This window comes from Cryphonectria parasitica (genome assembly GCF_011745365.1).
Source record: "Cryphonectria parasitica EP155 unplaced genomic scaffold M406scaffold_4, whole genome shotgun sequence".
NCBI classification, from domain to species: domain Eukaryota; kingdom Fungi; phylum Ascomycota; class Sordariomycetes; order Diaporthales; family Cryphonectriaceae; genus Cryphonectria; species Cryphonectria parasitica.
In genome coordinates, this window is record NW_024468912.1 from 1,018,697 (window position 1) to 1,046,659 (window position 27,963).

Below are 27,963 nucleotides of genomic sequence, written 5' to 3' on the forward strand. Positions count from 1 at the left end.
CAAGAATAAAAGCGATTGTCACTCTATCACTCCTCTAATTATTCTCTTTGTTTACCTTTGGGCGCACATTGTGGTGCCGCAACAGCAGCTTTCCTCATTTCGAGGACCTGCCTTGTCCGACGCGCCATCCATCACAAACACACTGCGCCATACAGCGACCAGGCATCGCTGCTATCTGTCCAGTCTACAATCCCATACGCAACTTTCAGAGCACTTGATTGAGAGATACAAGAAGTCACACATACAAACACATCAAAGATGCCTCCATCTGGGCCAGACACACCCAACTACAGGGTGTTGCAGGTGATCGAAGTACCTCCAGAGGTTGTTTCATCCTCAGTTGGCGACAATCTTGGAAATATTGGCCGCATCCCCAGATCTGTTGTACGAGCCACAGCACCAGCAACCCCAGCACCACGTCACGGACACGTCTTCCCTGATCACATCTATGTCGAATATGAAGGCTACATGATAGCTGCAAACCCCTTCTGGCAGCCCAGGCGCCCAGCAACATCAGTTATGTACACATTCACCAATGACCAGAGGGGTCATATCTCGTGCAGCGAGAGAATGGCACTGTGGCTGGCTGGACTCCCTGAGCCCGAGACAGGAGGTATGTGTGAGGACTCGTCACAGGGACATTGCCACCAGCCTCAGCATGGAGTAGTCCAGAGGCATGGCAGACAGAGGCATGGCAGGCCTTGTGGACATTCTCGGCCTCGTTCAGTTTCTGCTCCCCCTCCATCCTCCAGCAGTATGGCTCCCCTTTTTGGAGGCCAGGAACACCGCTCTGGTGAGACATACCCCGGTGCAGCAGCAGCTGCAGCAGCTACTACTCCCACTTCTGGTATGCAAAACCAGGAAGGGTCTGTAGATGCACGATGTGATCACCCCAACCCGCTGGGTCAGCACCCTATCGTCGTGGAGGAACTTCCAGGCCCTCTCCGAATTCCAGAGCGAAAGTCTTCCCTTCATTTCAGCTTCAGAAATTCCCAGCACAACTCACAAGATGTCGACTTCACCGCCGAGGAAGACCAGCTTGTCCAGGGAGTTGAGTCCATCCAGCTTGGAACACCAGTGCAGATCAGGGACTCTGCTCAGTCTGACCAAAAGCAACCGAGTAGCAACAACTATAATACCACCAATGCACAGGATGCTCAGCTTGCTGAAGCTTCCCCTGTGGTCGATGCCCGTCTTGAGCCGCTTTACAGTAGAGACAACGGAGATCGTGATGCGGCCACGCTCACAGCCGCGGCCACTCACCGACCTGACAGCAGCCACATCCACCAGCTCTTTGGCTCAGACCACAGTAAGGAGGGTAACCAGAGGAAGCACAATCGCACTGAGGTCAGTTCAGCCTCAGTATCAGTCCCCATTCCATCAAGTCCTGCCACTCTCGCCCCGCTGTTCCGGTTCTACTACCAGAATCCAAAAGATTTATGATGACCACGTGTGTGCTCACCAAATACCAGACTCCAGCAACTATCGACGCCCAACACCCTGCCAAAAGAATCAAAGGTGCCTTTGCCAGTGCTGCGAACCGCCTCTCGATGATGGCCCCGCCCATTAGCCACACCGAGGACGGCCGCCAGAGCCGTCTCGGCCGTCTCAGCTCCGCTGCTACCAAGCGCTTCAGCATGCCTGCAGGCAGTGCTCTGAACCCCTGGCACGACTTGCCACGTGGAAACACTGCAACACGGGTCAAGCTTTGCGTCGTTGGTAATACTGGTTGCGGCAAGACCGAGTTGATCCAGTATGAGCCACCCCAATTAAAGCCAGACCCCTTTTCACCCTGGAGAGTTCTGTAACTGATGCGTGCTTATTAGGCGCTTCGCCACAGGTACTTTCAAGATGGTAGGTTATATTAGTCCAGGATGTATTGCCCAGCATGAGTTCTTCTCTGTGGTGAAGAAGCAGCAACATAGTGACTGACACGGCTTACCGTCCAGGGCAAGGCCAGCACTGCCAAGGAGATGACAGACGGCTACTCTGTCGAGACAATCAACCACACTGTCGACAACCAGGAGACCGTCCTGGAGGCCTGGGACGTCTCCTCGCAGTGCGACACGAGGTGCGCGTTCGAGAACTCGGTCCGGCCCCTGCTCATGACTTTTTTCGATGCCGTCGTCATCTGCTTTGATATTGGTGATGAAACCACCCTGGAGGCTGTGATGCAAAAGGTATGTGTGTATTGCGTGTCCTCAATGACCAGAAAGGAAAAAGACACACAAGGGAAAAGAAGATGGGGTGTGAGGTCCAAAGAGAGAGAGAGAGAGAATGTGTGTGTGTGTGCGTGTGCGTGGGAAAAGAGACAAAGAGCTGACCAATCTCTTGCCTCACAGTGGAGGAATGATGCCGAGCGATACTGCCCTTCGGCGCCTGTCATCCTGGTGGGCCTCAAGTGTGACCTGCGCCGCGACTATCCGACACTCAAATTGAACTTTCTCAATGAGCCCACTGCCACCGCCCGTGGTCAGGTAATGTTTGCCTCCTTACAGACACACATACACATACACACACACACACACACACACACATATGAGCCTAACACAAGATGATGAACAGGGAGAGCAGGCTGCCGTGCAGATGGGCGCTGTCGCGTACTTTGAATGCTCTGCGCGCACAGGCGAGGGTGTGGCCGACTTCTTTGAGTCTGTGATCCGCATGGTTCTCCTGCGGCGCCGCCGAGATGACACTGGAACCGTGACCAAGGTCAAGAAGTTCATCGACAAGATCAAGAAGCATCTGTGAGAGTGAAAACATAAGATGAAAACCAAAAGAAAAGAAGAAGGGACAAAAAGGAAGGAAAAACAAACCTTGGGTACTTGCTGTGCCTGGCAAAGGGGGGCAGAGGACATTGTCTGGCCGGCTGGAGGCATAGGAATGCAACATGCAGCAAATGGGACACTTCGGATCGGGGAAATCAGGGAAAACAAACAAATACAAGAAAACAGAACAAAAAAAAATGTCAAGGGGAGGTGGATTTGTTGAGGTGTACATGGACAAAGAGCAGATGTCATCTGAACTTGGCAAATACTCAAGACTTGACGGGAGGGAGTGCATGTCTGCTTATAGGTGGATGTTGTCGGATATACTCGTATCGTTATTAGTGGCCCATGGGTGGCTTGTAAATTCAATGGTATCAAAGTCTCAATGAAGTGGGTATTGGTATGACACTCTGTAAATGGAGATTTCGTGAAATCCAAAGATCGTAAGGGAGGAATAGTTTGCTTTGAAGATTCATAGAATGTGAACATATGGTCTACCAGCACGTTGGACATGGCGAGGGAACCGACTATTGAGAGGATGAAGCACATGTTCTAACTAGATACTGGGCATGCTTGACGTCTCGCTAAAGTCATATCAAACTAGGGTTGCACCTTTTAAGTGCATATCTTCTCACCTTCACGGAGTTGCACGCACGTCACAGCTTGCAGGGATGCCAAGGGCCACTCGCCAGGGTCTCTCCAGGTCATGCCACTCAAACATGAACAACAACAACAACAACAACAACAACAACAACCGCCGCCTCCACCAACATTCCACACTGTTTACCGTACGATGGTACAGTCATTCACATCCTCCACTTTCCCATCGTCAATATGACAGGAGGTGGTAGTGGCAGTGGCAGCGCCGGCGCCGGCGGCAGTGGTAACCATTCCGCCCGCCCCTCCTCGCCAACCAACAATGCCTCCCACCATCAGAACCTCCGCCGCCTGCCCTCCTCCCTCAAAATACCGCCATCCTCGACACCACCCACCGCCCCACCCCTCCTCTTGACAGTCCGCTTCTCCACCTCCCTCCCAGACCTCCTCCTCGACATCCCCCACCCGCGGCGCACAACGGTCGTCGCACTCAAGCACCTCATCCGCTCGCGCCTCGACCAGCCCGACTCCCAGCGCCGCCTGCGCTTCATCCACGGCGGCAAGATCCTCCCCGACGCTGCTGTTGTCGCGTCTGTCCTGAAACCCCTCCCGCCTCCGCCATTAGCTGCGGCGCAGCAACAACAACACCATGGCTCCTCCTCACCATCTGCCGAGAAGAGCGCCGCTGATCCCAAGGGCAAGGGCAAGGCCGTCGAGGGCTCCGACCCCAGCCGGTCCGCACAGCTTCAGCAGCGCGTCTACGTCAACTGCAGCATTGGCGATCTCCTGACCGATGCGGAGCTGGAAGACGAGGCACGCAGGGCGGAGGAGCCTGTGCCGGAGCACGTCGGCAGCGGCGGCAGCACTGCACTGCACCCTGGCGCCGGCACATCGTCGGGAGGAGCACATATAGGAGGTGGTGGTGGTGGTGGTGCTGGGAATCGCAGTGGCGCGGCGTCCATGGCGACCCCGAGGGGCTTCGACAGGCTGCTCGCGGCAGGCTTCACCGCCGCCGAGGTGAACCAGCTCCGGCTGCAGTACCGGAGCATCACCGAGGCGAGACATACGGCTGATACTATGCCGAGCCCAGACACCCTGCGTGGCATGGAGGACGCGTGGATGGACAATAACAACGACGCAGGCCTTGCGACGGCAGACGGGGCGGGTGGAGGCGGCGATGCTGCTGCTGCTGCTGCTGCGGCAGACGACTTTGGCATGGCGGGCATGCTGGATTTGCTGCTCCGAGGCATGTTTGTTGGGTTCGTCTGGCCGCTGGGGGCGGTTGGTTGGCTGGTTCGTGACGAGGAGAAGATCCCTAAGCGGATGCGGGTGTTTGTGTATTTTGGATTTGCGCTCAGTCTGATTATTGGGACGATTCGGACGATCGGGTAATGGATGGGCTCAGCACCCATAGTGAGGGATGGACTGCACGGTCTAATCGGCTCCGGCTCAGCTTATTGGGGTAATAATCGTTTGGCCTTCAAGAGGGCGCGATTGTGAGTCAAAAGAAAGACTAGGATAGTGGTGAGGAGGTAGATTGTCGGGCCGGCAAGTGTACATACATCATAAGAGCGCGCATGATGTATTGGTCAAAAGCTAAGCTATGAGGCGCAACAAAAGGAACCAGATTATCGGGGGGGGGGGGGGGAGGAAATAGCAGGGGCGCAGCGAGGCGTCCCAGAACCATGGCATTCAAATTCAGTCATCCGGCTATCCCAAGTAAAGAAATTCTACTCTGGCTGAACAGAGCTGCTGCTTGCTCCTAGACATGTCCGTCATGCTATAAACGCCGCCATGGTATGTTTGTTGCCTCCGGTTTTCCCTCGACCCAACGCCAACTTTTCAAATACATGCAGACTTCTTCGATCAACTCATCAAGGCAGCGGCAGCGGCAGCGGCAGCCCTTGACAAAATATTAAAGTTTGCAGATCACCCCTTTTGCTATGCTTCTTCAATGCAGAATAGCAGCAGTGTTGGGAGGTAAAAGAGAAAAGAAAAGGGACCATCATGGCCGTGATCCCATCATGCCCAACCGCTTAAATGTACAAGCTGTTGGCGGCGACGATGTCCCTCTTGATCATCTTGAGGGATGCCTCGAACTTCTTCTGCAGCTCTTCGCTGCCCATGACCTTGCCGGCCTGGGCCATCTGCCGGAGGAGCTCCTCCAGGCGGCGGAAGAGGCGGATCAGGGAACCCTCGTAGGCGTTGGTCATCTTGCTATTCATTGTCGACCGTGGTTAGCAATTGTTCTGTGGGAGTGATTTTCTTCGTTGATATTAAGGTGCTCAAGTGTGAATACATACCAGATTTCAGCGAACGGCTTTCCCTGCGCCCAGACGAAGACCGTCTCCATGAGCTGCCACTTCAGGCTCTGCACGTACTCCTCCTCGTTGACGTCAAGTTTGCTCTCCTGGCTGACCTTGGCGATGGTTCGGGCCGTGGCCTGGACCTCCCTGTAAGGCTTGACGAGCTCCTCCTTGAGTGCCTGCGTCTCGACCCTCTCGTCGAAGATGAACACGCTCAGCACGGAAGCACACAGCTCAGGCGATAGCTCGTTGAAGAAACGGTTGAAAAGCAGCTCGCTCAGCAGCAGCTCGTGCCCCTCGGTCGACGATATCTCGCACGCCACCCGCGCCTTCATCTGAACCACCTCCGCCTCGTTGATGAACCCGAGTCGGCGGAGGACGCGCTTGCGGGACTTGAGCTCATCCAGCTGCGCGATGCTGTGCGCCTTGGCGATGGCCTTCTTCTTTTCCTTGATCTGGTCCGCCAGTGAGACCTTCTTGGAGTACTGCTCCCACAGTTCAGGCAACCGGGAGGACCCATGGAGCGGGTTGGATAGTAGCCTGGACTCGAGCACCTCGATCTTTCGCATGAGCTTCTTGAAAGAGTCATCCGTGATGCCCATGTTCTCAATAGGGTCCAGGATAGGGATCCCATCAGGGAAGCGACGCTTGGCCTCCTCAAGATTCTTGCCGCAGGTGCCCATCTCCTGCTCAGACTTCAAGTCGCCCTTGACGAACAGCCGGATCTGGCCAAAGGCTTTGACGCAGTTCAGGAGCACCGGCACAACCTCGTACCGGCAGTACTTAGACCGCCTCTCAACAAAGGGACGAATACCAGGAGGCATCACGTCCTTCGTTGGCTGGATACGCCTGACCTCATCGCTGTCTCCATCCAGTCGTAGTAGAACGTCGATAAAGATGGACTCTTGTGGAGGGTGTGGCGCCTCACCAGCCCTAGCGGATCGGCGTGTAGTGAAGTTGATGATCACGCCCCAGTCAAAGTCCTCGCCGGTCGGCGTCTTGATCTGCACAAGGCGGCCAGGCTGTAGGAACTCGCTGCAATAATTAGGGTGTTGTATAACCGCAATCATATCTTTGGTATATTCCTCAAGCGAATTGCGAAGGTTGTAGTATTCCTTGACGGTGGTTTCATCGGCGATAACCATGTTGTCGCGTTCCTGCTGCAACGAGATGAGTTCTCTCTCCAAGGCGGGGACGCTGGCATTGTTTTGGAACTGGTAGAAACATCGCTCGAGCATGAACTCGGGCGAGATGGTCTCGATACGCTGAAGGTTGAGCACCATGTTGTAGCCCAGGTAGAAAGCCGAGTTGAGCTTGTCCTGCTGCCCAGCCACCATTTCTCTTGCCGTCTCTGGTTCCAATTTGTCATCAATCATCATGATCACGATACCTCGATCATCAAGGCCACGACGACCAGCACGGCCTGACATCTGGATATACTCGCCCACAGTCAGCGGACGCTGCTTGTGTCCATCAAACTTGGTAACTCCGGAAAAGACGACAGTTCGGGCCGGCATGTTCAGACCGATGGAGAAAGTCTCGGTTGCGAACAGAGCCTTGATGAGGCCTTCCTGGAAGAGGATCTCGATTGTCTCCTTCAAGATGGGTAGCAGCCCCGAGTGGTGAACGCCAATTCCTCTCTCCAATAACGGAAGAATGTGGGTGAGTTGTGGCAGGGTACGGTCCTCCTCGGACAGGGTTGAGATGGCATTCTCAAACACCGTCTTGACCATGGTCTTCTCGGACGGGGTGTTGAAGGTCATGTGAGAGATGGCGAGCGCCATGGCCTCGCAGTCCCTCTTGCTGAAATTAAACACGATGACGGGGTGGAACGACTTCTTCATGATCATCTTGATGATCTTGGAGATGTCCGACTGAGAATCAGAAGCACCACCCTTGTTCGTCTTCTTGTTCTTACCCCTGCCCTTCTGAGGCGCGTTGATGTCGCTCGGGTCTGCTCCCTTCTTTGCCTCGATCAGGGCCATGGACTTGGCAAAGTTGTCCTCTCTGAAATTGCCCTTCTCGTCCACAATGAGGAAGATGCCATCACCGCCGGCAGGGAAGAAGTAGTTCTGCAGGGGTGTAGGTCGGAAGTCGGTGTAGACAACATGACAGGCCTGGCGATGTATCTTGGCGATCCACTCGGCGAACTGGAAGGCGTTGGGGATGGTGGCAGACAGGAAGACGTAGCGGACCTTGTCAGGCAACAGGATGATGGTCTCCTCCCAAACAACACCACGGGATTTGTCACGAAGGTAGTGGACCTCGTCGAAGATGACCCAGGCCACCTCTCGCATGATTTCGGAACCGCGGTACAGCATAGACCGCAGAATCTCTGTGGTCATGACAAGACAGCTTGCAGTGGGGTTTATGGTCACATCTCCGGTCATGAGGCCTACATCGCCAAAATCGGCCTGGAAGTCTCGGTACTTTTGGTTGCTGAGAGCCTTGATGGGACTGGTGTAGATTACACGCTGGTTCCTCTTCAAACACTGTGCAATCGCGTACTCGGCCACAACAGTCTTTCCTGCACTTGTGTGGGCTGACACCAGGACAGACTCGTCCCGCTCGATAGAAGCGACGGACAGGCTCTGGAAGGGGTCCAGCTTGAACTTGTAGGTACGGGCTGGCTCGGCGGGGGGCTTGTGGTTCGAGAGGGGGACGTATTCGTAGTCCAGATCAGGGGGTAGTGCAACCTGGTGCTGTATATTGTGTGCGAGGGTAAGAGATCCATCCTCCTTGGTCGGCGCAAAGCCGCCGGCGGCGGCGACCTGTCTCGACTCGGCGGTTGTAAAGTTGTCGGTGAGAACTGGGTCGGCCTCGGCCTCCTTCTTGCGTCGCTTGGGGTCTTGCGGGCTGGCCGCATCGTTCTCGTCCGAGGAATCATCGTCGTTGTTTGAGGGCTCGCCACCGTCGGCCATCTCGACGTCAGCTTCGGGGGCGCCATTCTTGACATGGCCATCTGCCTTGCGCTTTTTGCTTTTGTCTCGTCGGTCTTTCCTGTCCTTCTTGTTCTTTCTGGGCGGGTCAGACTTGGCCGGCTTTGTATTGGGAGCGAGAGAGGTCGTGTCAGCACTGGCTGGCTGGGTAGGTTTGGCCGTGGGTGTGGCCGCCGCCTTGGCTGGCTCGTCAAAGACGTCAAAGAGCTCGTCCATAGTGACGAACTCCCTGGGGGAGGGGGAGAGGGAGGGGGGGAAGGGAAGGCGCCGAAATGCTGCAGTAGCAAACAGAGACAGTGCAGATTGGATGATCTATTGAGGGCAAATTGTAGCTGCGGTCGGCGTGATGCGATGACGATAGAAACATCCAGCTATTCTCAGGAGACACCGGAGGGTTGGGTGAGGAGGACTGGGCAAGGTCAAAGAAGTCACCGCTAGTGGGAGCGTGAGGCACCGCGGATCGAGATCGTCAACTTCTAAACTTTTTTCTTAATACTTTTTTTCCTGCGGTTCCACGCCAAGGTTGCCCAGTACCCAAAAAACCCAGGCGGGGACCTGGCACAGACGATAACGATAAGACTTGCACTACGTACGTAGTACTATGGTAGTACTGGACCGAAGTACTGTACATATCCAAACCCTTGAAAGCCCTTGCAACCCTAGCTACCTTACTATGGCAGAACCCTGACTGGTCCTGCGCCCCACCCCGGTTGCATCTTGGGGTGCCGTGAAATCCAGGCTGAAAATAGCCGCAGCTCTCAACCTCGTACGACAGAAAGATCAAGACTTCAAACCCGTATCAACGTCACAGCTTTCGGAACCCCAACTCCACTCCAAACACCCAGCAGCGCATCCCACACCATTCAAGGTATAACGGACAGTTCCTGAAGCCATCAATTGGAAATGATCAAGGGCCAATTGACTGGCTGATTTTGCACTTGCCGACTGACTGACGACTCTACGACAGATGCTCTCCCGCGCCGCCGTCCGCGCGACGACCCAGGTCACTGGCCGCCGAGCCTTTCACGCCACCCGCCCCCGGATGTCCTCGCCTTACCACTACCCCGAGGGCCCTTACAGCAACATTCCCTTCAACCCCAAGAAGAAGTCCTTCCCCATCCTGTTCTGGGGATACTGCATCGCTGGCTTCGGCGCTCCCTTCGGCATTGCTGGTAGGTGGAACCCTTTACGTGTTGCCCTTTTGGAAGATTCTCTTTCCCTCAATTCTTATTCTTCTCCATTTCCGAGGGACGAGACTGACCGTATAAATCCTGTAGCGTGGCAAACCTACAGGCCCAAGGCATAAACGCGAGGCGGTACTGGTCAGGCGAGCGGTGACGATGTCCGTGGCGGGATTGTGTACCACGACGCGGAGAGGGGCGCGAGGAGCTTGATAAGCACAGGGGAACTCGGATGTATGTGTGGATAGACTCGAATTATAGACCTCCTCAGCAATCGAGTTACTTCGGATCGCTGCTTCACCTTTGCCATAAGAGTCATAAATTTCTATACCCTCAGTAAACGTGGGAACGATGAAGCTTCCATCCCTCCTGGTTCGCATCACACACGTAAAAGCGGCGGCGGTTCTGGAAAAGAGCCGCTGATAAGAACAGCATTTGACCAAGTGCCAGAGCAAGTAACACGCATTGACAAAGATCTTGTGGTATGCCAGATCGAGATAGTGTCTCTAGCCTTCGTAACAATGGCCAGCAGCCAATCCACAAATTATTTGCAACTCTCATAGGGGGTCAGCACGTTGTTGAACTCTGTAGATACACGATGGGTTTGAATTAACGCTTTGACTCTTCAACTTCGTACAAGTGGTCTCATCATTATATGTACACTTCTTTATTGGCGTTCTCACCACTTCCTCCAGCCACCTCGCTCCGTCCTGCCATACATGCCCGTATCCCGGATTGCCCTTTGCTTAGAACCGTCTTGGAACATGTTAATTAGGAATTCCTCAAATATCTGGATCTGCTCGGGTTCGAAGTCCGCCTCGCAGCGCGGCCGCAGCTCCGACCACACCTGCCACGTCCTTTCTGGGGGATGACACTGCCGGAACGCCTGCAGGATCCATTTGGCCATCCAGTAATCAACGTACAGATCATTTGCGTTCTCGGACAGGGCGGATTTGAAGGCCTTCCAAACGTTGTTGAGGCGTTCAGGGCTCCACTGTTGGCCCTTGCGGCCGCCGTGGAATGCAAATCCTTTGAAAAGCGCGAGAAACACGGCGCCGTGGAGGGGAACCTGGAACCATTTCATGTCGTCGAGGAAGTGTGCTACTTTGTCCAGAGACGAGGTGCGCAGCGCATAGTGGTTGAGTAGGACGCGGTATGTTTGTATGTCGGGCACGATGGGGGAAACCTTCTGGAAGTGGCGGCGTAAACTTCCCCCGTCTCCCGCGCTCCCATCGTCGTCTTCGGCGGCGGCTTTCTTGGAAATAGATGCGAACATGATCAACACCTTGGATATGACTTTGTCGTTCATATAATTGCGAAAGGGCATCTCCGGTGCCCTCGCATGCGCCGACTTCATCTTCTCGTACACGCTTTCGGCTGCCCACTCCTCACCACACCGCAGGAAACCTGCAATGACGCAGTTCAAGACGACGGTATCAATCATCTCGCCCGCCTCGACCATTTCCTTGTACGCGGCGCGGATGCCATCACTGTCCATCTTCAATCCGAAGAAATGAATCAAAGAAACGTGGTGGTAGCGGTTGTACCGGAAGCCACGCTTCTCCATCTCCTTGTAGAGCATCTCTGCCAAGACAAAATTGCCTGCTTTAGAGGCCACGTCGAAAAGGGTGTTGAAGGTGGCGGCATTGCCCTTGACCCCGGCCTCGGTCTCCATCTCTTTCCACAGGCGTAGGGCGGAAGCCACCTCGGTGTCGGTTGAGTGTCCGACGTAGCGGCCAGCGAAGGAGAGCGCCAAGTTCCATTCTGTCCGGGTCAGGCGCATACCACTTCGTTGGATGTCATCAACCACGGCGAAATAGCGCAGCATGGAGGTATGTGTCCTCTCCTCCCGGCCGAGGACCTTCATGAGGTGGTGCCGGATCCTCGAATGCAGATACGATATCCGCGGCTCCGGCAGCCTCCGGTACAGGTGGTAAATGTAGTCTATGTCCGTCTTGTAGGGATTGGCCAGCCGACGCTGAATGGCACGCCAGAGCTTGGCAACTACCCGCTGCACGGCTTCGCCCCCCTCCATTACCTCGGAGAAGGATGGAAAGTTCTGGTCGTCCACGAGCTCCGAGACCGTCAGTTCAGGTCCGTCCGCAGTCGCGTACCCTCTCATGTAGGGATCTCTGGTGAAGTTGAGGTGCTCGTCGACTGTACTCTGCTGGGTCTGGTCTACCAGAGACAGCATTTCTTGCTTGTTCTGGAAGAAACCCTGCGGAAGCCCTTTGTCCTTTGTTTGCCGCGGCTTGTCATTCTCCTCCCGTTCAGCAGCCGAGTGACTCCATCGTTTCGTGATCGGTGTGGTCGAGAACCTGGGTACGCCGACATCCCCAGCGCTCGACACCGAGGGGACCACTCTCACCTCGACAGGAGGCGGAATCCATTGCGTAAAGAAGTTGGGTAAGTCACGACGGAGTCTCGGAATCCTCGCACAACGATCGTCCCGCCGGTGCTGCCTCGACCGCGATGAGCGTCCATGTAAAGTTTTCGCCCCTGCCCGAAGACCAGGGCTTGACCAGCAACCCTGCGGTTTATTGTTGAGAAATGCGCCGCCCACGGACCTTTCAATTCGACTGATGATTTTCATGAGTTGTCCCACATTGTGGCTGCGCTGCCGCCGTGCCGCCAATCCTTAGGAAACGAGCTGGCGGCGAAGTCTGCTGCAGATGAATGCAACGACAGTTGAGGTTCCGATGCTGCTGTTCGTGAAAAGGAAGATTGCAGAGCTTAAGAAGAGAAAAAAAATACAAGAGCTATCCAACGGGCGAGGACGGAATTTTGGGTGGGGCCCTGGGAGGTTATTTCTTATCGCCGCAGCTAAAGCTCCCTGCAGGATAAGGATAAGCTGGACACGGCCGGCCGCGGGCCTGGAAATTTTGGCTTAAACTGTCAACTGGAACAACCAACGGGTGACCGCGACCACGACCGCGTGCTTCTTGACGACGTGGAGGAGCCATTGGAAACGAAAATCATTCGTCGGTCCGATCAAATTCATCACGTGTGACCGTCCAGCCGGTCATCGTGTCCTCCCAGCGCCCAATATGGGCCGCTCATTCCGCCCCGCGCGCGTCTACCAAACAGCCAAGACCAGCCTCGCCCACCCGCGAAAGAGCAGGGGCGAGGTGGTGGTGCCGCCGGTCTGGCTGAAGGTCATCGAGAAGATACCGCCGTCCGAAATCTTGACACGCCCAAAACCCACCCCTCACCGCGAACCGGACGCCAGGCAGCGCAGGCCAAAGAATCTGTTCAAACCGCAGCGGATCAGCTTCCCTGAGGATGAGCTGCGACGGACTTTTTTCAAGGACCACCCGTGGGAGCTAGCACGCCCCAGGATCGCTGTCGAGTATGATGGCAAGGACGCAAGACATGTCAATTGGGAGAGAGGGCTGGCACAGCCGGGGATGCAGGTCACTGGTGAATCGTGAGTGACTTTTAGGCCGGCTATTCGGGGTCTGGGGACTCCGGAACGACGTGTCAAGCTAACAGTGCGGGCCGTCACAGTGTTATCCAGCGACAGCTATGGTTGATGCAACATGGTCTCCCCGAACGGGTACAGAACGAGGCGACAGGGGACTTTGAGGTGGTCTACACGCCAGCGACAAAGGAGCAGGCTTACGACTTCGCACGGAAAGAGTTCTACCTGATCCGACAAAAAGAGGACATTGAGAGGCGGATCGCACAAGAGGAGGCGCGCATGGTAGGCGCATACTTTGGCAAGAGCAGGCTACAGGTGGGCATGGAGCTGGAGGACGCGACCTACGACAACTGGAGGAAGTGGGCCGAGGGCGAGGCTTCCAAGATCGCAGCGGAAAGGGAGTCGGCCTATGCCAACTTCAGCACTGAAGACAACAAAAAGAACCTGGCAGATCTCGGCATAGAGGAGGAAGGGGAGGTCAGAGCATAGAGAGATAGGAATTGGTTAGGGTTGCGACTGAGAAAAGCACCCTCCGCCCACAAGATTATATGTCTTGGCGAGATGGCAATCCTTCAAAATCTATGACCTGCCTGTCGGAGCAGGAATGCTATGTACATCAAGAAAGCTCCAAATCCCAGATGAATCTATGTTTCCATCTCAGCTACCGTTACATCTCAGGCTAGGTGAGACTGGCAGCTGGTCGCGGTAGCTGGGCATAACGGAAGTTGACATTGCCTATGTTCGCCTTGCCGACAGCTTTGGCCAGCGTATGAGATTGGACGACGAAGAGGTCAGCAATCCCAGTCTTGTCGAACAGCTTTCCAGTGAGGCCCAGCTTGTGGTCTCTCGCCCAAGTCTCGACGAAGACAACCTTCAGTCGGTTCTTAGGGGCACAACCCAGGACTTTGAGAGCAAAGGCCACGAGACCCACGATAAAGCCCGTGCCTGGACCATTTGTGACGATGATGTGAGGGTATCTGAAGGCCCCCGCATTTGGCTGGCCGGCGCGCTTCGGAGGAACCATGGTCAACGCTGCGACGATCTCGAGAGCGCATAGGGCCGAGGTGAAGACGGATGTGAAGAAGCTCTGGTGGACGGCGCGGGCGCGGGTGACAATAAGTGTATCATGGGTCCCTGCGTCGTTTGGGCAATTTGTGCGGATCAGCTTCTCAAGACCTTTGCTCGAATTGAGGGAGTGCGTGTCTCCATCGGTGATAATATAACGACGGTGCTGGTTCCTGTTGGCCTTGAAGCTCTGCTTGATGAGAGCCATCATCTCTGTGGTGTGGCCTCCAGAGCCTAGGACGTAGAGGTACGAGACTGCTGGGAGTTGAGAGAGATCCGGCGCTGCATCCTTCTTCCCGCTCTGTAGACCTGTCGCCAAACCTGCCATGTTGCGAGTGCGCCTACGACAGACCATAACAACACGAACCTGATGTCAAGGGTCAGCTGGTGCTCAGAATAAAAAAGGGCTCTTGTTATAGGTATCATGATATGTATTGACTTACAAAGAGGCTTGAGACAAGAATGGCTGCAAGAAAGACCAGTGCATACAGAGCTCCAGCCAGACCCGAGTAGCAGAAGGCAAGCGTAGCATATCCTGCCAGTAGAAAAGCGACTGATGCAATCCAGGTCCCAATTTGAAAGACATGAGTGGTATAGTCAATCAAGAAGAGGTCTGGATCGTCATGGCTATCACTTGTGGCAACAGAGGCCCGCTTCCTGAACAACAGGAGTGCAGGGAGCCCGTCCTTCTGGCTGGCCTTTTCCGAGCGAGGTGTGGTCGGGGCCATGATTGGGACATAAGACCAATTGAAATATTCCAAAGGAGTGTGAGGCTTATGTGGTATGTATCCCTTGAATCCAGGAAGGGGTATAAATGGCTGGCAAATTTGTGAGCCTTGTGTGCTTGTGTCACGGCATGTACATATTGTTCAGACTCACCGGGCTTGGTCAGCTTGTCACAGCCTGCCTTCATACCTTATCTGCAACGCCCCATGAAGAAAGATAAAAGAGACCAATGTGGGGATTCAAAATGAGGCTGCGTTTACAAAGAGTGAACAATGTAGTGTTCTCAAGTACTCAAGCTTAACTTATACCAGTCCAATACATCGAAGTGATAAGTTGGGAGAATTCGAAGAAGACAACAAGTAAAGTTGACAGGGATACCAGTGCAAAATGGGCATATCCCTGGGGATACCCCTGCCTCAGCCTTACACATGCCATGCGTTGCTGCTGTAGTGGCCGACTCCAAAATTCCAGGCACCTTGACAACCTCAACATCGCATTGTGATTTTCTCCTCGCTCCACCCAGCTGATAAACACCTGATCCGCAACACTGACGTCCACACATCATTCAGTCCTACAATAAAACCTCGACCCAAGGCACAAGACCTTTGAACCACCAAACACAGACGATTCGAGTCTGACATATTGCGATGCATAAATCTCAACCATGGCACCCCGACGAAAGATCAATAAACTCCTGACCTGCTTCTACTGCGGGCGCAGGTCGACGACGCGTTACGATGGTCACATGCAACATTTTGATTGCGAAAAGTGTAATGCCACCAATTACCTTGATTCTGTAGGTCGAGTCAAGATATGCTACTACCTGATGCGACGAGGACGTTTACTGACCAGATGGCAGAACGGCGACATCACCGACCCTCCTGTAGCGACGACAGCCACACCTGACGCTCCCAACTACATCCAGCGTGGATTGACACCCCCTCCCCCGACCAACCAGGTCTTCTGCCAGAAGTGTTTGAATAACCAACACCTGTTTATCTCCTCGTTGGCCCAATACTTTCCCGACGACCCCGACGATCCAGAGTACGTCGAACGAGAGCGCAATTATTACAAGTTCCGTCGCGGTCTTGAGAAGCGCTATCCTCAAGTCTGCGTAACATGCGAGCCCAAAGTTCACGAGCAGCTCGATAAGGCTGCCTACACCGCCAAAACGGATTACTTGCGCCGCATGCTTGACCGCAGCGCCCAGACCCGCGTTCTCCTGACCACCACGCCTGGTCATTACTGGCATTTTGCTGGCCGGTGGATCTGGGCCACCTCCCTCGTACTGCAGCTGCTATGGCATGTACAGCTCATACAGCGAGCTGTCCTGGGTCATTCGAGCGAGTTCGACCACAAATCTTGGGCCATGTTGGTAGCTCGCACTGGCCACCTCTTCACCGGCCGCCTTCCATCACCTGACCGCATTGTGTACTGGAGCTTCTGGGCATCTGTGCTGAGTTTCTGGTGGAACCCTCGATGGGTAGAGACGTACAACGGCTTCACAAAACATCTGGTCGGACGCCGTACATTTTACTTGTACCAAGCATTGATCTTGGCTCTCAAAGTCCCCGGGTGGCGTGGGGTCTCTGTTCTACCGGCTGCCTCAGCAGATCGAGTAATCGTCCAGGTCGTCGCACATACCTTCATGGCAGCCTTCATGTACTTTCTGTACACCACAGCCCACAAGTCGATTCATACAGACCACACACCTCTCTGGCTGCCAAAGCGGAGGACCCTGGGCGTCACCTCATCTCCTGCTGCCCCAGCTACTCAGCCACCCGAACCGCGAGGAAGCGGCGAGCAAAGCATGGCGGATATTCTTGACGAGATTTTGAGCGACCCCACGCCGATGCCCGCAGTCGACCCTTCTCCATACGTCTCAAGGTTTACCACTACCGACCACTTTGATCATATGCCCAGCTCGAATCAACGAAGCTCATATGATCCATCTGTTGGTCTCTTGGGCTCAAACCCGTTCAGGGACCCCAGCCCGTCACGGCAGTCGGTCACTACCAGTTATGGACTAGATGATCTTAGCATCACAGACAGTCCCCGCCCCCGGACTCGAGCACAGACTCGGGCTCAAGCACGGAGTAGTCAGTTAAATCAGTACGACATGGAAATGGACTGGGCTCCCACACAGTCTCAATATCGAGCTTTCAACACTTTTCAACCAGGCCAATCGCGTAACCTGAAGTTCAACGAGACCCCCGTGCAAGAAAAGCCAGGAGCATTCTGGGCCAAGGTCCCCCCCGCTCCCACTACACCTGCGCAGCGGATCTTCAATCCACCCAACGCGCCCATTATTAGAAACACGGCTGCCCCGACAGCGAGCACGGTCCGGTTCCAAGGCAGCACCACAGGCCTGAGGTTTGGTCACCCTCAGGCACCTTCCGACCCTGGAACGCCGTTCGCAAATCCATCGTTTTTCCCCAAGCCGCCTAGTGACGAACGAGATAATTTGTCGGGTTTGTTGCAGAACAGTCTCACCTTGGGCCCGACCCGTGACGAGACTTCACAAAGGCAGTCGAACAGCACTCAGGGCCAGACACTCATGTCAAAAATGATGTACCTGGTCCTTGGACTCTGTCTCGCTGTGCTGGGAAATCGGGCATACATTTATTTTTCTCAGATGCCGCTAGCAGATTCGTCGATATGAGGACTACGTACTGGCGTCATACGAAGACGTCGCCCCACAGAAGAGATGATGCCTGCCCGAGGGTACCACCAAGAAGCCTGGTAGGGGGGCTCGAGAAGAATGTCAAGAAACTTTTACTGTACATAACAGAGCATAATTTTGCATGGCAAGGTCGGCGTTCTGGTTGGCTCCGGCATTGGAAAAGAAGGGGGGGTGAGGGGTGGGGTAGGAGCATCACATGTACGCTGAAAAACAATCGGTCTGCATAGCATACAAAGTCTTGTGTTTGCTTTTTTGATACATACTATGTAATGAGACACGAAGAATGATACCCACATCGAAGCAACTTAACAGAACAAGCGGAGAAACCCCGCCGCCCCCCCCCCCCCTTGTTTACTTATTGCAGCACGCCTGCCTACCTCTCCCCCAAAACAATGACCTGCCACACTATGGCAGATCAAGAAGCTGCTAACCAACGTTCACAGGATCAGACTTCACATTGGGAAGCACCTTTAGCCTTCTTTCGTCGGCTCACAGCGCTTCTCCGGTGTGCAAAGACCTTCTTGATCAGGTGGACATACTTGATTCAGTGTTGTGGAGTTGTGGAGGGGTTCAAAGCCACAGGGCTGGGAGGGGTATAATTGTCGTACCACCACCACGGAGTAATTCTTTGTCAACAACCCAGTCTCGTAAAGAAAGGGTGTGCTCCGTGCACTGGTCAAAGTGGTGTGTATCTGTTATCAATTATCCGGGGAACACCGATCCCCAATATACGAACAATCATCTAATCTCGCTAGTCGAGCCGGCTGACCATCCCCAGGCTTCCGCCAGCGATCGACGCCATGGAATATCGCAAGCGATCGGTCGCACCGCGGACTTACTATCCGCAATCTTGAGCTGGCATTCGAAGATCCGTCGCCTTATGCTCCTTTCATTGCATTACATAACACTGTCTAAGCGGCTTAGCACAAGTCCGAATACAGATGTTGACGTCCAAGTGTGGGATATCTACTTCTTAGGCTTGTCTTTTGTCTCTTAAGGAGTTCGTAGTTGAGAATCCATTTCGGGCGTAGTGAACACCTGATAGACATAATATTATCTTAAATACCATGTTTTTGAAATTGGCGGCATATGGAAGCCTAAATTACAGTGTCGTTAGCAGGCAAAGATGCCAAGCAGGCAAAGGAGACACGGCAGATGATGTGCCCCAACATGTTCTGTATCAACCTAGCATTGCTCAAGGCTGTCCTCACGCACGGGCTTTGACTGGCATCGAGGACCAGCGAACGATACAGTACTGACAGAATAGACGTACAAGTTCACTCTCGGCTTTAGAGTCGATATCTTCTACTCACTTCTACTAGGCCATGTGATGAAACTGGAAATCCCAGTGCCGAGTCATCGCTTGCATGTATAATTCGTAGGCAGATGAGACCGGAGAAACCAAACTCGGGCCTCGAGTACGCTGACAGCATGCTGTCCATTGATGAGAGGAACTTTCCAAAGGCCCATGTCTAAAGATGTGCAGACCCGGTGAGAGAAAAGTGCGCCCGGACATCCTGACAAGCGAGTGCAATGAGCCACGCGCTCCAGTTGCCTTCTTTGCGGCTTCAAGTCTGATGGCACTGAGCTACCCACAGGCACAGGAAACAAGTAAGTCACTTAAATCTGGTAAAGGTCTACCTATCATCTGAATCAGCACTCCCAGCACCCCGAGCGCTTCAGTCATGACTGAATTACAAGGACGAAGCTGCGGCTGTGAGCCCAAACACACTCGCATGCACGGCCAGCAAGGTAGACGGGGATAATTTCGGCACGGGACGGGCCGCTATATTAAGCTAAGATTTGGGTCCACCTATGATCCGAACAAACCAAATAAAATACAATAAATGAAAAAGGAAGACATATTTGAAAATAATTCTGTTGGGGTATTACGAGGATGTGACCTTGCCATTGAACGAATTGCAATCATTCATGGTAATGAGTGTGACGTCGGACTTTGCCGCCTGTTGTACACCAACATGACGAGTTGTGCTCTGAGCTCGAAGTAGACGAAACGATCGAGTCCGTACTCGCCATTGTTTGGCTCCAATCAACCAGGATCGATAAGGTTACTCGTAACAAGCGTAGATTGTAAAATGCAAGTCCGCTGCCGAGTTTGCAAGCTGTATAGCATCGCAAAATATACTGGGGAGACCTCCAAAAGTGTTCATGAGGAGGTCGCACTGCCGGCGGCGCCGCAATGCGGTGCAATGCCAGAGTGGCGAATGTCACAGGCCAGCACAGGTGAGCGCATGTTCAAGGCACACTCGCACAACCCTGTCCAGTAATGGCGCGCGTGCACGCGATGACCTGGGCCAGATCTTGTCAGGTAGACACGGCATGGTAGGTAGCCCTCGACTTTGGATCGGTCAGACCTGTCACAAAGCGGTGTGGGGAAGTCATGGTCGCCATGCAGGCACGGTTTAGGGTCCAATCGAGTGATTGGCGGCAGAATAGATGCAGGCTGGCCTGGCAGTTGCGCACGTGAGGTTGATCTCTGCCGGTGTACTATGTACAACCCGGCAACGGATTGTCTCAACAGGGAAGAGGCGAGAAAAAGAAAAGCGAGTGGGAGGAAGAAAAAGCACAAACTGCAGCCACTCGTCGTACGGCAACTAGGAATAAAGTGTCCACGCAGCAGGCAATAAATTTCGCTAAGCAACGCCCTGTCCATGTCCAGTTGACGAGCGCTGTGTGTTCGATGTTGTGTGTGCCTGCGCGGGAGTGTGTTGGCACCCCCACGCTTCACAGCCCTGATACAGACCCCAGGGCCTAGCAAGCCGTAGCTATGTCAAGAGTTCCCGTGATCAACAAGAGAACCACTGGTGTATGCACCTCCACGTTTCCGAGTGGAAATGATTCGTCGCCCGAGCTTCACGCGACAGCGAACGTGGCAGGTAAGCGGAGCCAGATCCCAGGTCAATCCTGGGGTCTCCATGGGGGCCTTAAGAATTTCTGGGGTGTTGCATCTCACATTCTGGAGAATAATGCATACAGGCCGGCGGGTTACGTAGTTGCGTCGGTGGACAGGAAGATTTCAAAGCTCTGCAGCTTTTTTCCCACGACATCTGCTATGGAGCCGTAACTACCAGGTGTTGGACCGGAGCTTGCGCCGACGGGTAGGGCGGGTTTTGAATTTGGATTTCAGCGAGGTTTTCTTCCATGAGGCTGCGCGAGACAACGTGGGCGGGGCCTGGCAGGATTCGCCGATCTTGTTTCACCCTTGAGTGCAACAAGGCGCCAGCTCACATCTTCTCCTTCGCGCCGTGTCATGATTCGCAGTAGATGACTCTCAGAACCAGAGCCGGACTGATGCTGATCAAGCTAATTGCTTCTTCTTTTCTCTTCAATCTTCATGTGAAGTATGCGACTTTTGGCCTGGGGCGGAAGGCCAGGCTTCGCACCGGCTGATCCGGAAATGGGTCTCGGTCAGGTCGGTCTCGGTCTCGACAGCTCCATTCTCCAGCTAATTCCGAATCGCGCAAGGTGGTAGGTTCACACCATCCCAGTTTGGCGCCCGGTACTTTAGTGGTGACTCTGAGACCTTCAGCATCTATCTATACATTGATTCAGCTGGAATAGCAAGCCCGCTTTGTGCATTTCATCAGATGTTCTCCAAGGGCAGGCAGCGTGTTCCAGTAGGTGATACACCTCGACCTTCACACTAGCATGGATTGTTTCAAAACACAAAAGTTAAGAGTACAAAAGTAAATGAGGCCTGTCACGAGATTTTTCTTTTTGGGGACAGGAAAATTTTTTTTGATCAGATAAGACACATGCTATTGATGCAACTTGTGATATGTGGGGTGGAATACACGCAATGATCTGAGCAGCCAAGCAACTAAGCTGGGGAACTAGAAACCCCAAGTGTTGTGTTCTTGTCCTCGTCTCCGGCGTCCTCCGTCACCCTAACCCAGTGACCTCACCACGGCCCAAGCTGCTGTGCACGGGCAGCGCTAGGGTACCCTAGTAATTGTTGGCCCCCCATGTTAGCTCTACCAATGATGTTGCTGAGAACCCCACTAGGCAGGCCCCACGCCTACCAAATTTCCCCTATTCCCTTGTGCTATGCTGTGCTGCTCACTGCTGCCGGGCCCTGCCCTGCCCTGCCAGTCCTGCCCTGCTTTTCCATAAGCTGTCGTCGCGCCTTACATCAACGTTCCCTCCACAATCCCACACCAACACCAACCTTGCGACAACTTTAAACCATCCTCGACGCACATATCCTTTTTGATTTTAAACTCTTCATCCCCTTCTTCCTTATCCCCTCTACCCTTCCTCAGTCCTGCAACCCTCTAAACAGGTTTGCATCCATCCCCAAACTGTCACGAACTGGCTCCTTGTGGTCGCGTGTGTGGTCCACCACAGCGCCCCATCCTGGCACGACTCCGTCAGCAAACCCATCTAATCCTCGACAACTTCAACCAATATGGACATTCAGACCATGTGTGATCGCAATACCTTTGCTCTTTGATCCAGAGCCCCTCCAAGGTGGCGAGGCTAAACACTAGCCTCACCAACTTGCGCTGAACACCCATTCTCCCATCCTACAAATCCGCTTCTTACCAACTCAAAGTCCCTCGAAACACCCCTGATCCTTTTCAACAAATCCCGAAAGAACCTCCTCCCATCAGTCAACCCTCAACTCTCTTTCAACCCTCGAGCGCGAATTCAGACCGAAGATTCACAGCATTACCTTCAGCTGCACCAACATCCAGGTCCTGTTCAACCTAGGTCCAAACCTCACACAGCACCACCTCTGCCACCAAAGCATGAACTTTGTGCTCATTGGGTTTCTGGCAAGATCAGCATTGGGAGTGGCATTGGTATTATTGCAGCTGGTGGTGGTACATTTTTCGAAAGAGTCACAGCACACTCAGAAGAAGACGTTGGTTAGATTGAGCTCTTTCTTCAGCACGCGCGAGGAAGGCAGCATCATGGACAAGGTGGAGGACAAGCAAGCTGCAGAAGCCCGTGAGGGCCTTCAGCAGCGCAGGTCCTACTACAATGTTTTGGAGCAAGAGCGGGGTCAGGATTTCTGCAGCGTTGAGATGCGGCGTGAGCCCTCCAGTGGCCAGTCCTCACTCAGAACCCAGAGCTCAATGACCTCTCTGCGCACAGAGAGCAGCTGGTCAAAGGATTCTGTTGAGGACAAAGCTGTTCCTGGCCAACCCATCAACTTTGGCACCGTGGTCCCAGGAGTCTACCGAAGCAGCTATCCCCAGGAGGCTGACTATCCTTTCATTGAGAAGCTAGGCCTAAGGACCATCATGTAAGTCTAGCACCAACATCTCTCAAAGGGAGTGGCTTGAGACTAATTCTGTCATAGCACACTTGTCGACAAGGAATTCCCCGAGACGTTTCTGCCTTTCATGAAGACCAACAACATCAAGCACTGCCACATCACCATGGAGGGAACCAAGAAGCAGACCATCCCTGTTCAGACTATGTCTGCTATCCTTGAGGTGATACACGACAAGCGCAACCACCCTGTCCTGATCCACTGCAACCAGGGAAGAGTAAGTACTTCACTGTGTTCTTTCCCAATCCTTCTTCCTCAGCTGTTTGCTAATATTGGATCAGCACCGCACTGGCTGTGTCGTGGCTATTACACGCAAGCTTCAGGAGTGGAATGCCGAACGCATCCTTGATGAGTATAAGTCCTACGCCCATCCCAAGATCAGGGATGGTGACGTTGAGTACATCAACGGCTTCCAGGTTACCGCCATCCAGCACCTGGGTCTGGTCCCTCTTGTCGAGAATCTACCCGTTCAAAATGTTCAGCCTCGACCCCGTCCTGCTCGTCTTTACGCTGTGGCAGCCCTAATTATCATGGTTTTCGTTTCTGTCAAAGAGGTCATGAGCGGTGCTTAGTTACTGAGCCGACATCTCCTCTGGGACCTTATCTTCATCACCCGCTGGCCATATCTTCCTGCGATGGCGCTCACCCGGGGCAATCGATGATGAATGGACTGCGACTCCAACCAGGACTTATTCGACGGACTTTTGAATTATTCTTTTTGTTTTTCTTTTGTTTGAGGCCTTGCATACCACTGGTGGGGATCTGCTCTCTGGGGCATAGACATGGTATTATGGAGGCTATCAAGAGCTGAGACGACCTCCTGGCGTTCGGGGAACGGGAACTTGTCGCGGTTCAGACGGCACCTTTGATTTGACTGACTGGACACGTCCCACACAAAGTAGAAAAGTTTGGACTGGAGTTTGGTGGTGGCAGAGCTTCGCATAGCGGTTTACAGTACCAGGAGCAATGTACATTATCGGGCAGATGGTGGCAGAAACGGCGAGACGGAGTTTCTGCTCAGAACACATACAAAATGGGCTGTTAGACAGAACAGAATTTTTTTACGAGTAAAAAATGATAGGCAGGCCCAAAGCTTGATTTCACTGTCTTCCTCAGTGCCCGTGTCTCGTGTCTCGCAAGAGGTCTATCACGAGAAATTCTCAATATTCTGTTCGTGTTGTCACAAACTTACGGCTTCCCATCTCAACTCATGCCCAAGAATGACCCCCCCCCCCCTTCCCTCCCAGAAGAAGAACACCTTCGATCCCAGCCGTCACAGTCGATGACCCCTTACAGCCAATCATTACCATCCCCTTTCCACCCATACCACATCATCAGGCTTCTTTCACAGCCAGCCAGTGAACTAGCGAGCCAGCCCGCCGTCGCGCTCCACCCCCTTTTACTTCTTCGCCTCCCGCGCACTCTCGATCCCCCACCTGTCCCGCTCCCTCCTCTCTTCAACCTCTGCCTTCCGGTCGCCCGTGGCATACACATACCCTCCTGCAGCAGCATTGACGGCGCCCATGCCCATAGCCACGCCGCGGACGGCACCACGGGCGGTGAACTTTTGACGGAGGGAGGCGGGGCGGCGCCGAGCGGCGAGGAGGATGTACAGACCGGACCAAGCGGCGCCGAGGCCGGCAGCGTCAATCTTGAAACCAGCGACGTTGAGGTAGGAGGAAAGGAGGAGCATGGGGGTGAAGACGAGCATGGGGAGGCGAGCGAAGGGACGGAAGTGGAGAGAGGTTATGAGGGTTGCTAGGCCCATTGGGGGGAGAGAGGATTCTGGGGGGCGTTTGTTAGTAATAAGAAGACCTTGGTAATTACTTATCATCTTTCAGTTTCCTTCATATTGGCGTATAAGAGAGTGTGAATGTGTATGTTTGTGTAAGTAGGAGTAGAGGTGGTGACTGAGGACACAAGCAGGGGGGCAGAGAGAGGACTAACCGCCCCAACCACGTAGGGTTGAGAGGAGTGTTCTTGTTGGAACTGGATTATCTGATTCGGCCATCTTTTCTGGAGGGTGTGGCTTTGGCCAACAGGAGGCGAAAAGCAATTAAATTGATGGTGAGAATTATCGTGTTTTCTCAGGATAAAGAGGCATGTGATCATGAGGTTGTCTCGGTGACACTTTTTTTCCTTTTTACAGTTGCATCTGCTCGCTGACGTCGTGAAAAAGTTATGGGGTTTAGGCCTGACAGGGATTCAGCATTGGGAACCCAGTAGGATGACTAAGCTGTCATAAGTTCGTGCCAACTATTTGGCTGATCAGACAGAAGTGAAAAAAAATAACAGTGGGTAGATGGCAGGCAGTACTGTAGCACCATAATAGTTGCACCACAGTACTATGACCCAGGAATGGGGGCTGCAAGGTTCTTGGTACCAGCGTGTCAAGGCTGCGTCAGCGAATTCTCACTTTGATACGTTTTCTACAGACAGAGATAAGATTTGTTGAACCTGCAAGCCTTATTGTTGCTCAGCTAAAGTGTCCTTGTTCTTTTGACTTTGTGATTGATCGCCTACCACCATTCTGCATGCTGGCTGACTCTCTGTAGACAGCGCTGTCTAAGCAGCAAGAAGCCACGTACACCCCCCCCCCCCCCCCAATGACAGGGAATCCTAATCCTATTAGCAGCACTACAGAAGCGATACCGCTGAGCCACGCCAACCATTGTCGTCGCATTTTCGGCAGCGAACATCATCAGACTTGGACCTTGCGCTGAAGATTCCAATATCAGCCAGCCTTCATCAGAGCCAGCTGAACCTCTGCCTCCCTGGGACAAAGTTGACCATCTCGACTGCTCGATACATTCAATCCCTTCACATCCTGCTCACCGTCCAGGCTGCCTACCACTGCCGCTATTTGCCTACGCATCCATCCGCCTTCGTGCCAACCCCTACCGAGCTTGCCAACAATCACTTCTGACACGACAGCACATCCGATCTTGCCGTCGCCCCAGCTGTAGATCAGGTACCAGTGCCTCGAAGCACCCTGTCGCCTTCCGCCCTACCAGTCAACCAGGGAATTCCGATCCTGCCGTCCGAGCCGGCTTCCTAGATACACACGCACAGTCTCTCTTGAGCGAGCCGGGCCAGGCACCATGCCGCCCAGCGCGACTGCCTCAGGGGCAGACGCCTCCAACTCAAATGGCGCGTCCTCGCGCAGCCGTGACCACAACCAGGGCAACCAGGAGCGCAAGTACACAGTGGAGCAGAAGGCTGCCGTTCTGCGCATCCGCCGGTGCAAGCCAACCGCCTTCTACGACATTCTGGGCATCGAGGCCGTGCGCACTACCTGCTCCGAAGCCGACATCAAGAAGGCCTACCGCAAGCAGTCCCTCCTGACCCACCCTGACAAGAATGGCCACGAACATGCCGACGAGGCCTTCAAGATGGTGGCGAGGGCGTTCAGCGTCCTGGGAGACAAGGACAAGAGGGACAGGTATGATAAGTTTGGCGGGGACCCGGACAGCCGTTTTGGTCAGGCCCAGGCACAAAACCCCTTTGCCGGCTTCGCGGCGAGGCAGCCTTCAGGGGGCGGTGGTGGTGGCGGAGGTGGCATGGGTGGAGGCATGTGGGACGACGATATAAGTCCTGAGGAAATGTTTCAGCGGTTTTTTGGTGGTGGCTTCGGCGGTGGGGGTCCATTTGGTGGTGAGTACTCGCGCGGCTTCTTCTCAATGCAAGGAGGAGAGAGAGAGAGAGTCATGGAGGATGTCTAGACTGACCAGCAAGGCTTTGATACAGGTCCCCAATTTGTGTTTAACTTTGGCGGTCCCGGGGTACGCGTGCACCAGTTCGGCGGCGGCCGCCCGCGCAGGCGACCCCGCGAGAATGAGCAGGGCCAGGACAACGGCAGCTTCAACACCCTCATGGGCCTGCTCCCCATCATCTTCCTCTTCCTGTTCCCGCTGCTCTCGTCACTCTTCTCGGGCGGCGCCGCACCCGCCGGGCCTCGCATGGTCTTCGACGCCCCTGAGCCCCCTAATGTGCTCGAGCGCGTGACGCCCAAGTTCAATGTCAAGTACTACCTCAACCCGCAGGACGTGAAAGGCTACTCCAAGACGCAGCTTTCACGCCTGGATAACAACGCCGAGGTCGGCTTGATCAAACACCTGCGAGCCGAATGCGAGGCCGAGACGATGTACAAGCAGGAGCTGTACAATGCCGCCCAGGGGTGGTTCACGCAGGACGCTGAGAAGATGGGCATCGCTGACAGGTATGAGCCGGTGAGCTGTAGAAGGCTGGAAAAATTGGGCGCAATGGGGAAATGATAAGAGATATCCCGGCTGGGAAAGAGGGGTGGGGGAAAGGGAGAAGGCTGAAGATGGCCTGTTGATCCTGTCGCGGGTTGCATATGAAGGGGAGCAGGGTTAGAGGTCATGGGAGAGGAGGAGTTATGCGGGCAAGGAATCCATCTCAGAGACAGCCAGCATGGAACATAGACTGAGGAGGCCATGAGATGTCCTGGTTATAATGAACAAGCATCTTTATCAACTGCAAATATGCAGGCATCCTCGTAATGAGCAAGGTATAGTACGTAAGTGCATACAAATGACTTGGAGACAACTATACAGCCCTGCAAGATACATCAACACTTACTACCCAAGGAACTCCGTTACATTTATTTGTCGTTCAGCCTAACCTTATTTTGTCCGGGCATTGGGCCAATTCTCCTCCTGAATTCTATGACAGACACTACAAATTGTGTTCTGTAAACTCAGCCGAGCTCTAGGAAACGTTGGCTCAGCTACGGGTTGGAATGTATGATTCCTGGTTTCTACTTATAAAAAGAATGGTTTTGCTGCGAAGCTTCTTGAGGCTTACACTTTGGTCACATTGTCCAGTACTCAAGTATCACAGCAGTAAGTGAGTCCACTTTCTTCTTCCTGTAAGTTGAGTAATTATCTAAACTCCTGCGCGGTCTATGGTAATTATTCACTCGTCTGAGCATGGATAATCGTAAACTCTCCTC

The 27,963-nt window shown here is 53.8% G+C and overlaps 13 protein-coding genes across 13 annotated transcripts; 9 read left to right on the top strand and 4 right to left on the bottom strand.

The window, feature by feature from the left end:
- The first annotated feature begins 436 nt into the window (after positions 1–436).
- On the top strand, positions 437–1,108 carry M406DRAFT_321972 (uncharacterized protein). Its single transcript, XM_040919583.1, has one exon. It carries the CDS (start codon positions 692–694, stop codon positions 872–874), a length of 183 nt encoding a protein of 60 aa, XP_040776465.1. The 5' UTR covers positions 437–691; the 3' UTR covers positions 875–1,108.
- Positions 1,109–1,418: 310 nt separating this feature from the next.
- M406DRAFT_78309 (uncharacterized protein) lies at positions 1,419–2,688 on the top strand (the record flags this gene model as incomplete). The annotated part of the gene is made up of 3 exons (XM_040925972.1): positions 1,419–2,180; positions 2,343–2,477; positions 2,572–2,688. Coding segments are annotated over exons 1-3 (459 nt in total), but the record flags the coding sequence as incomplete, so codon positions are not given.
- Positions 2,689–3,767: 1,079 nt separating this feature from the next.
- M406DRAFT_18468 (uncharacterized protein) lies at positions 3,768–4,742 on the top strand (the record flags this gene model as incomplete). The annotated part of the gene is made up of 2 exons (XM_040915427.1): positions 3,768–4,258; positions 4,313–4,742. Coding segments are annotated over 2 exons (921 nt in total), but the record flags the coding sequence as incomplete, so codon positions are not given.
- Positions 4,743–5,401: 659 nt separating this feature from the next.
- M406DRAFT_78310 (uncharacterized protein) lies at positions 5,402–8,697 on the bottom strand (the record flags this gene model as incomplete). Its single annotated transcript, XM_040925973.1, has 2 exons — positions 5,669–8,697; positions 5,402–5,582 (listed from the first exon to the last, which is right to left on the bottom strand). The coding sequence occupies exons 1-2, from the start codon at positions 8,590–8,592 to the stop codon at positions 5,402–5,404; spliced, it is 3,105 nt and encodes a 1,034-aa protein (XP_040776468.1). The 5' UTR covers positions 8,593–8,697.
- An 880-nt stretch (positions 8,698–9,577) lies between these two features.
- Positions 9,578–9,916, top strand: M406DRAFT_257503 (uncharacterized protein; the record flags this gene model as incomplete). Its single annotated transcript, XM_040917178.1, has 2 exons — positions 9,578–9,782; positions 9,888–9,916. 2 exons carry the CDS (start codon positions 9,578–9,580, stop codon positions 9,914–9,916), a joined length of 234 nt encoding a protein of 77 aa, XP_040776469.1.
- A 554-nt stretch (positions 9,917–10,470) lies between these two features.
- Positions 10,471–12,125, bottom strand: M406DRAFT_338953 (uncharacterized protein; the record flags this gene model as incomplete). The annotated part of the gene is made up of 3 exons (XM_040921406.1): positions 10,471–10,531; positions 10,646–11,969; positions 12,110–12,125. 3 exons carry the CDS (start codon positions 12,123–12,125, stop codon positions 10,471–10,473), a joined length of 1,401 nt encoding a protein of 466 aa, XP_040776470.1.
- Positions 12,126–12,720: 595 nt separating this feature from the next.
- Positions 12,721–13,411, top strand: M406DRAFT_321975 (uncharacterized protein; the record flags this gene model as incomplete). The annotated part of the gene is made up of 2 exons (XM_040919584.1): positions 12,721–13,218; positions 13,299–13,411. Coding segments are annotated over exons 1-2 (458 nt in total), but the record flags the coding sequence as incomplete, so codon positions are not given.
- Positions 13,412–13,830, top strand: M406DRAFT_355950 (uncharacterized protein). Its single transcript, XM_040923302.1, has one exon. It carries the CDS (start codon positions 13,492–13,494, stop codon positions 13,699–13,701), a length of 210 nt encoding a protein of 69 aa, XP_040776472.1. The 5' UTR covers positions 13,412–13,491; the 3' UTR covers positions 13,702–13,830.
- A 139-nt stretch (positions 13,831–13,969) lies between these two features.
- M406DRAFT_27569 (family 1 glycosyltransferase) lies at positions 13,970–14,557 on the bottom strand (the record flags this gene model as incomplete). Its single annotated transcript, XM_040918259.1, has 1 exon — positions 13,970–14,557. A coding segment is annotated over one exon (588 nt), but the record flags the coding sequence as incomplete, so codon positions are not given.
- Positions 14,558–15,667: 1,110 nt separating this feature from the next.
- Positions 15,668–17,665, top strand: M406DRAFT_67950 (uncharacterized protein; the record flags this gene model as incomplete). The annotated part of the gene is made up of 2 exons (XM_040925113.1): positions 15,668–15,799; positions 15,863–17,665. 2 exons carry the CDS (start codon positions 15,668–15,670, stop codon positions 17,663–17,665), a joined length of 1,935 nt encoding a protein of 644 aa, XP_040776474.1.
- Positions 17,666–22,720: 5,055 nt separating this feature from the next.
- M406DRAFT_321977 (uncharacterized protein) lies at positions 22,721–24,090 on the top strand. The gene is made up of 3 exons (XM_040919585.1): positions 22,721–22,958; positions 23,016–23,205; positions 23,270–24,090. Exons 1-3 carry the CDS (start codon positions 22,789–22,791, stop codon positions 23,558–23,560), a joined length of 651 nt encoding a protein of 216 aa, XP_040776475.1. The 5' UTR covers positions 22,721–22,788; the 3' UTR covers positions 23,561–24,090.
- Positions 24,091–24,387: 297 nt separating this feature from the next.
- On the bottom strand, positions 24,388–24,999 carry M406DRAFT_67952 (uncharacterized protein; the record flags this gene model as incomplete). Its single annotated transcript, XM_040925114.1, has 2 exons — positions 24,388–24,773; positions 24,936–24,999. The coding sequence occupies 2 exons, from the start codon at positions 24,997–24,999 to the stop codon at positions 24,388–24,390; spliced, it is 450 nt and encodes a 149-aa protein (XP_040776476.1).
- A 665-nt stretch (positions 25,000–25,664) lies between these two features.
- On the top strand, positions 25,665–27,262 carry M406DRAFT_289734 (DUF1977-domain-containing protein; the record flags this gene model as incomplete). The annotated part of the gene is made up of 2 exons (XM_040918866.1): positions 25,665–26,639; positions 26,724–27,262. The coding sequence occupies exons 1-2, from the start codon at positions 26,090–26,092 to the stop codon at positions 27,260–27,262; spliced, it is 1,089 nt and encodes a 362-aa protein (XP_040776477.1). The 5' UTR covers positions 25,665–26,089.
- Between the last annotated feature and the right edge of the window lie 701 nt (positions 27,263–27,963).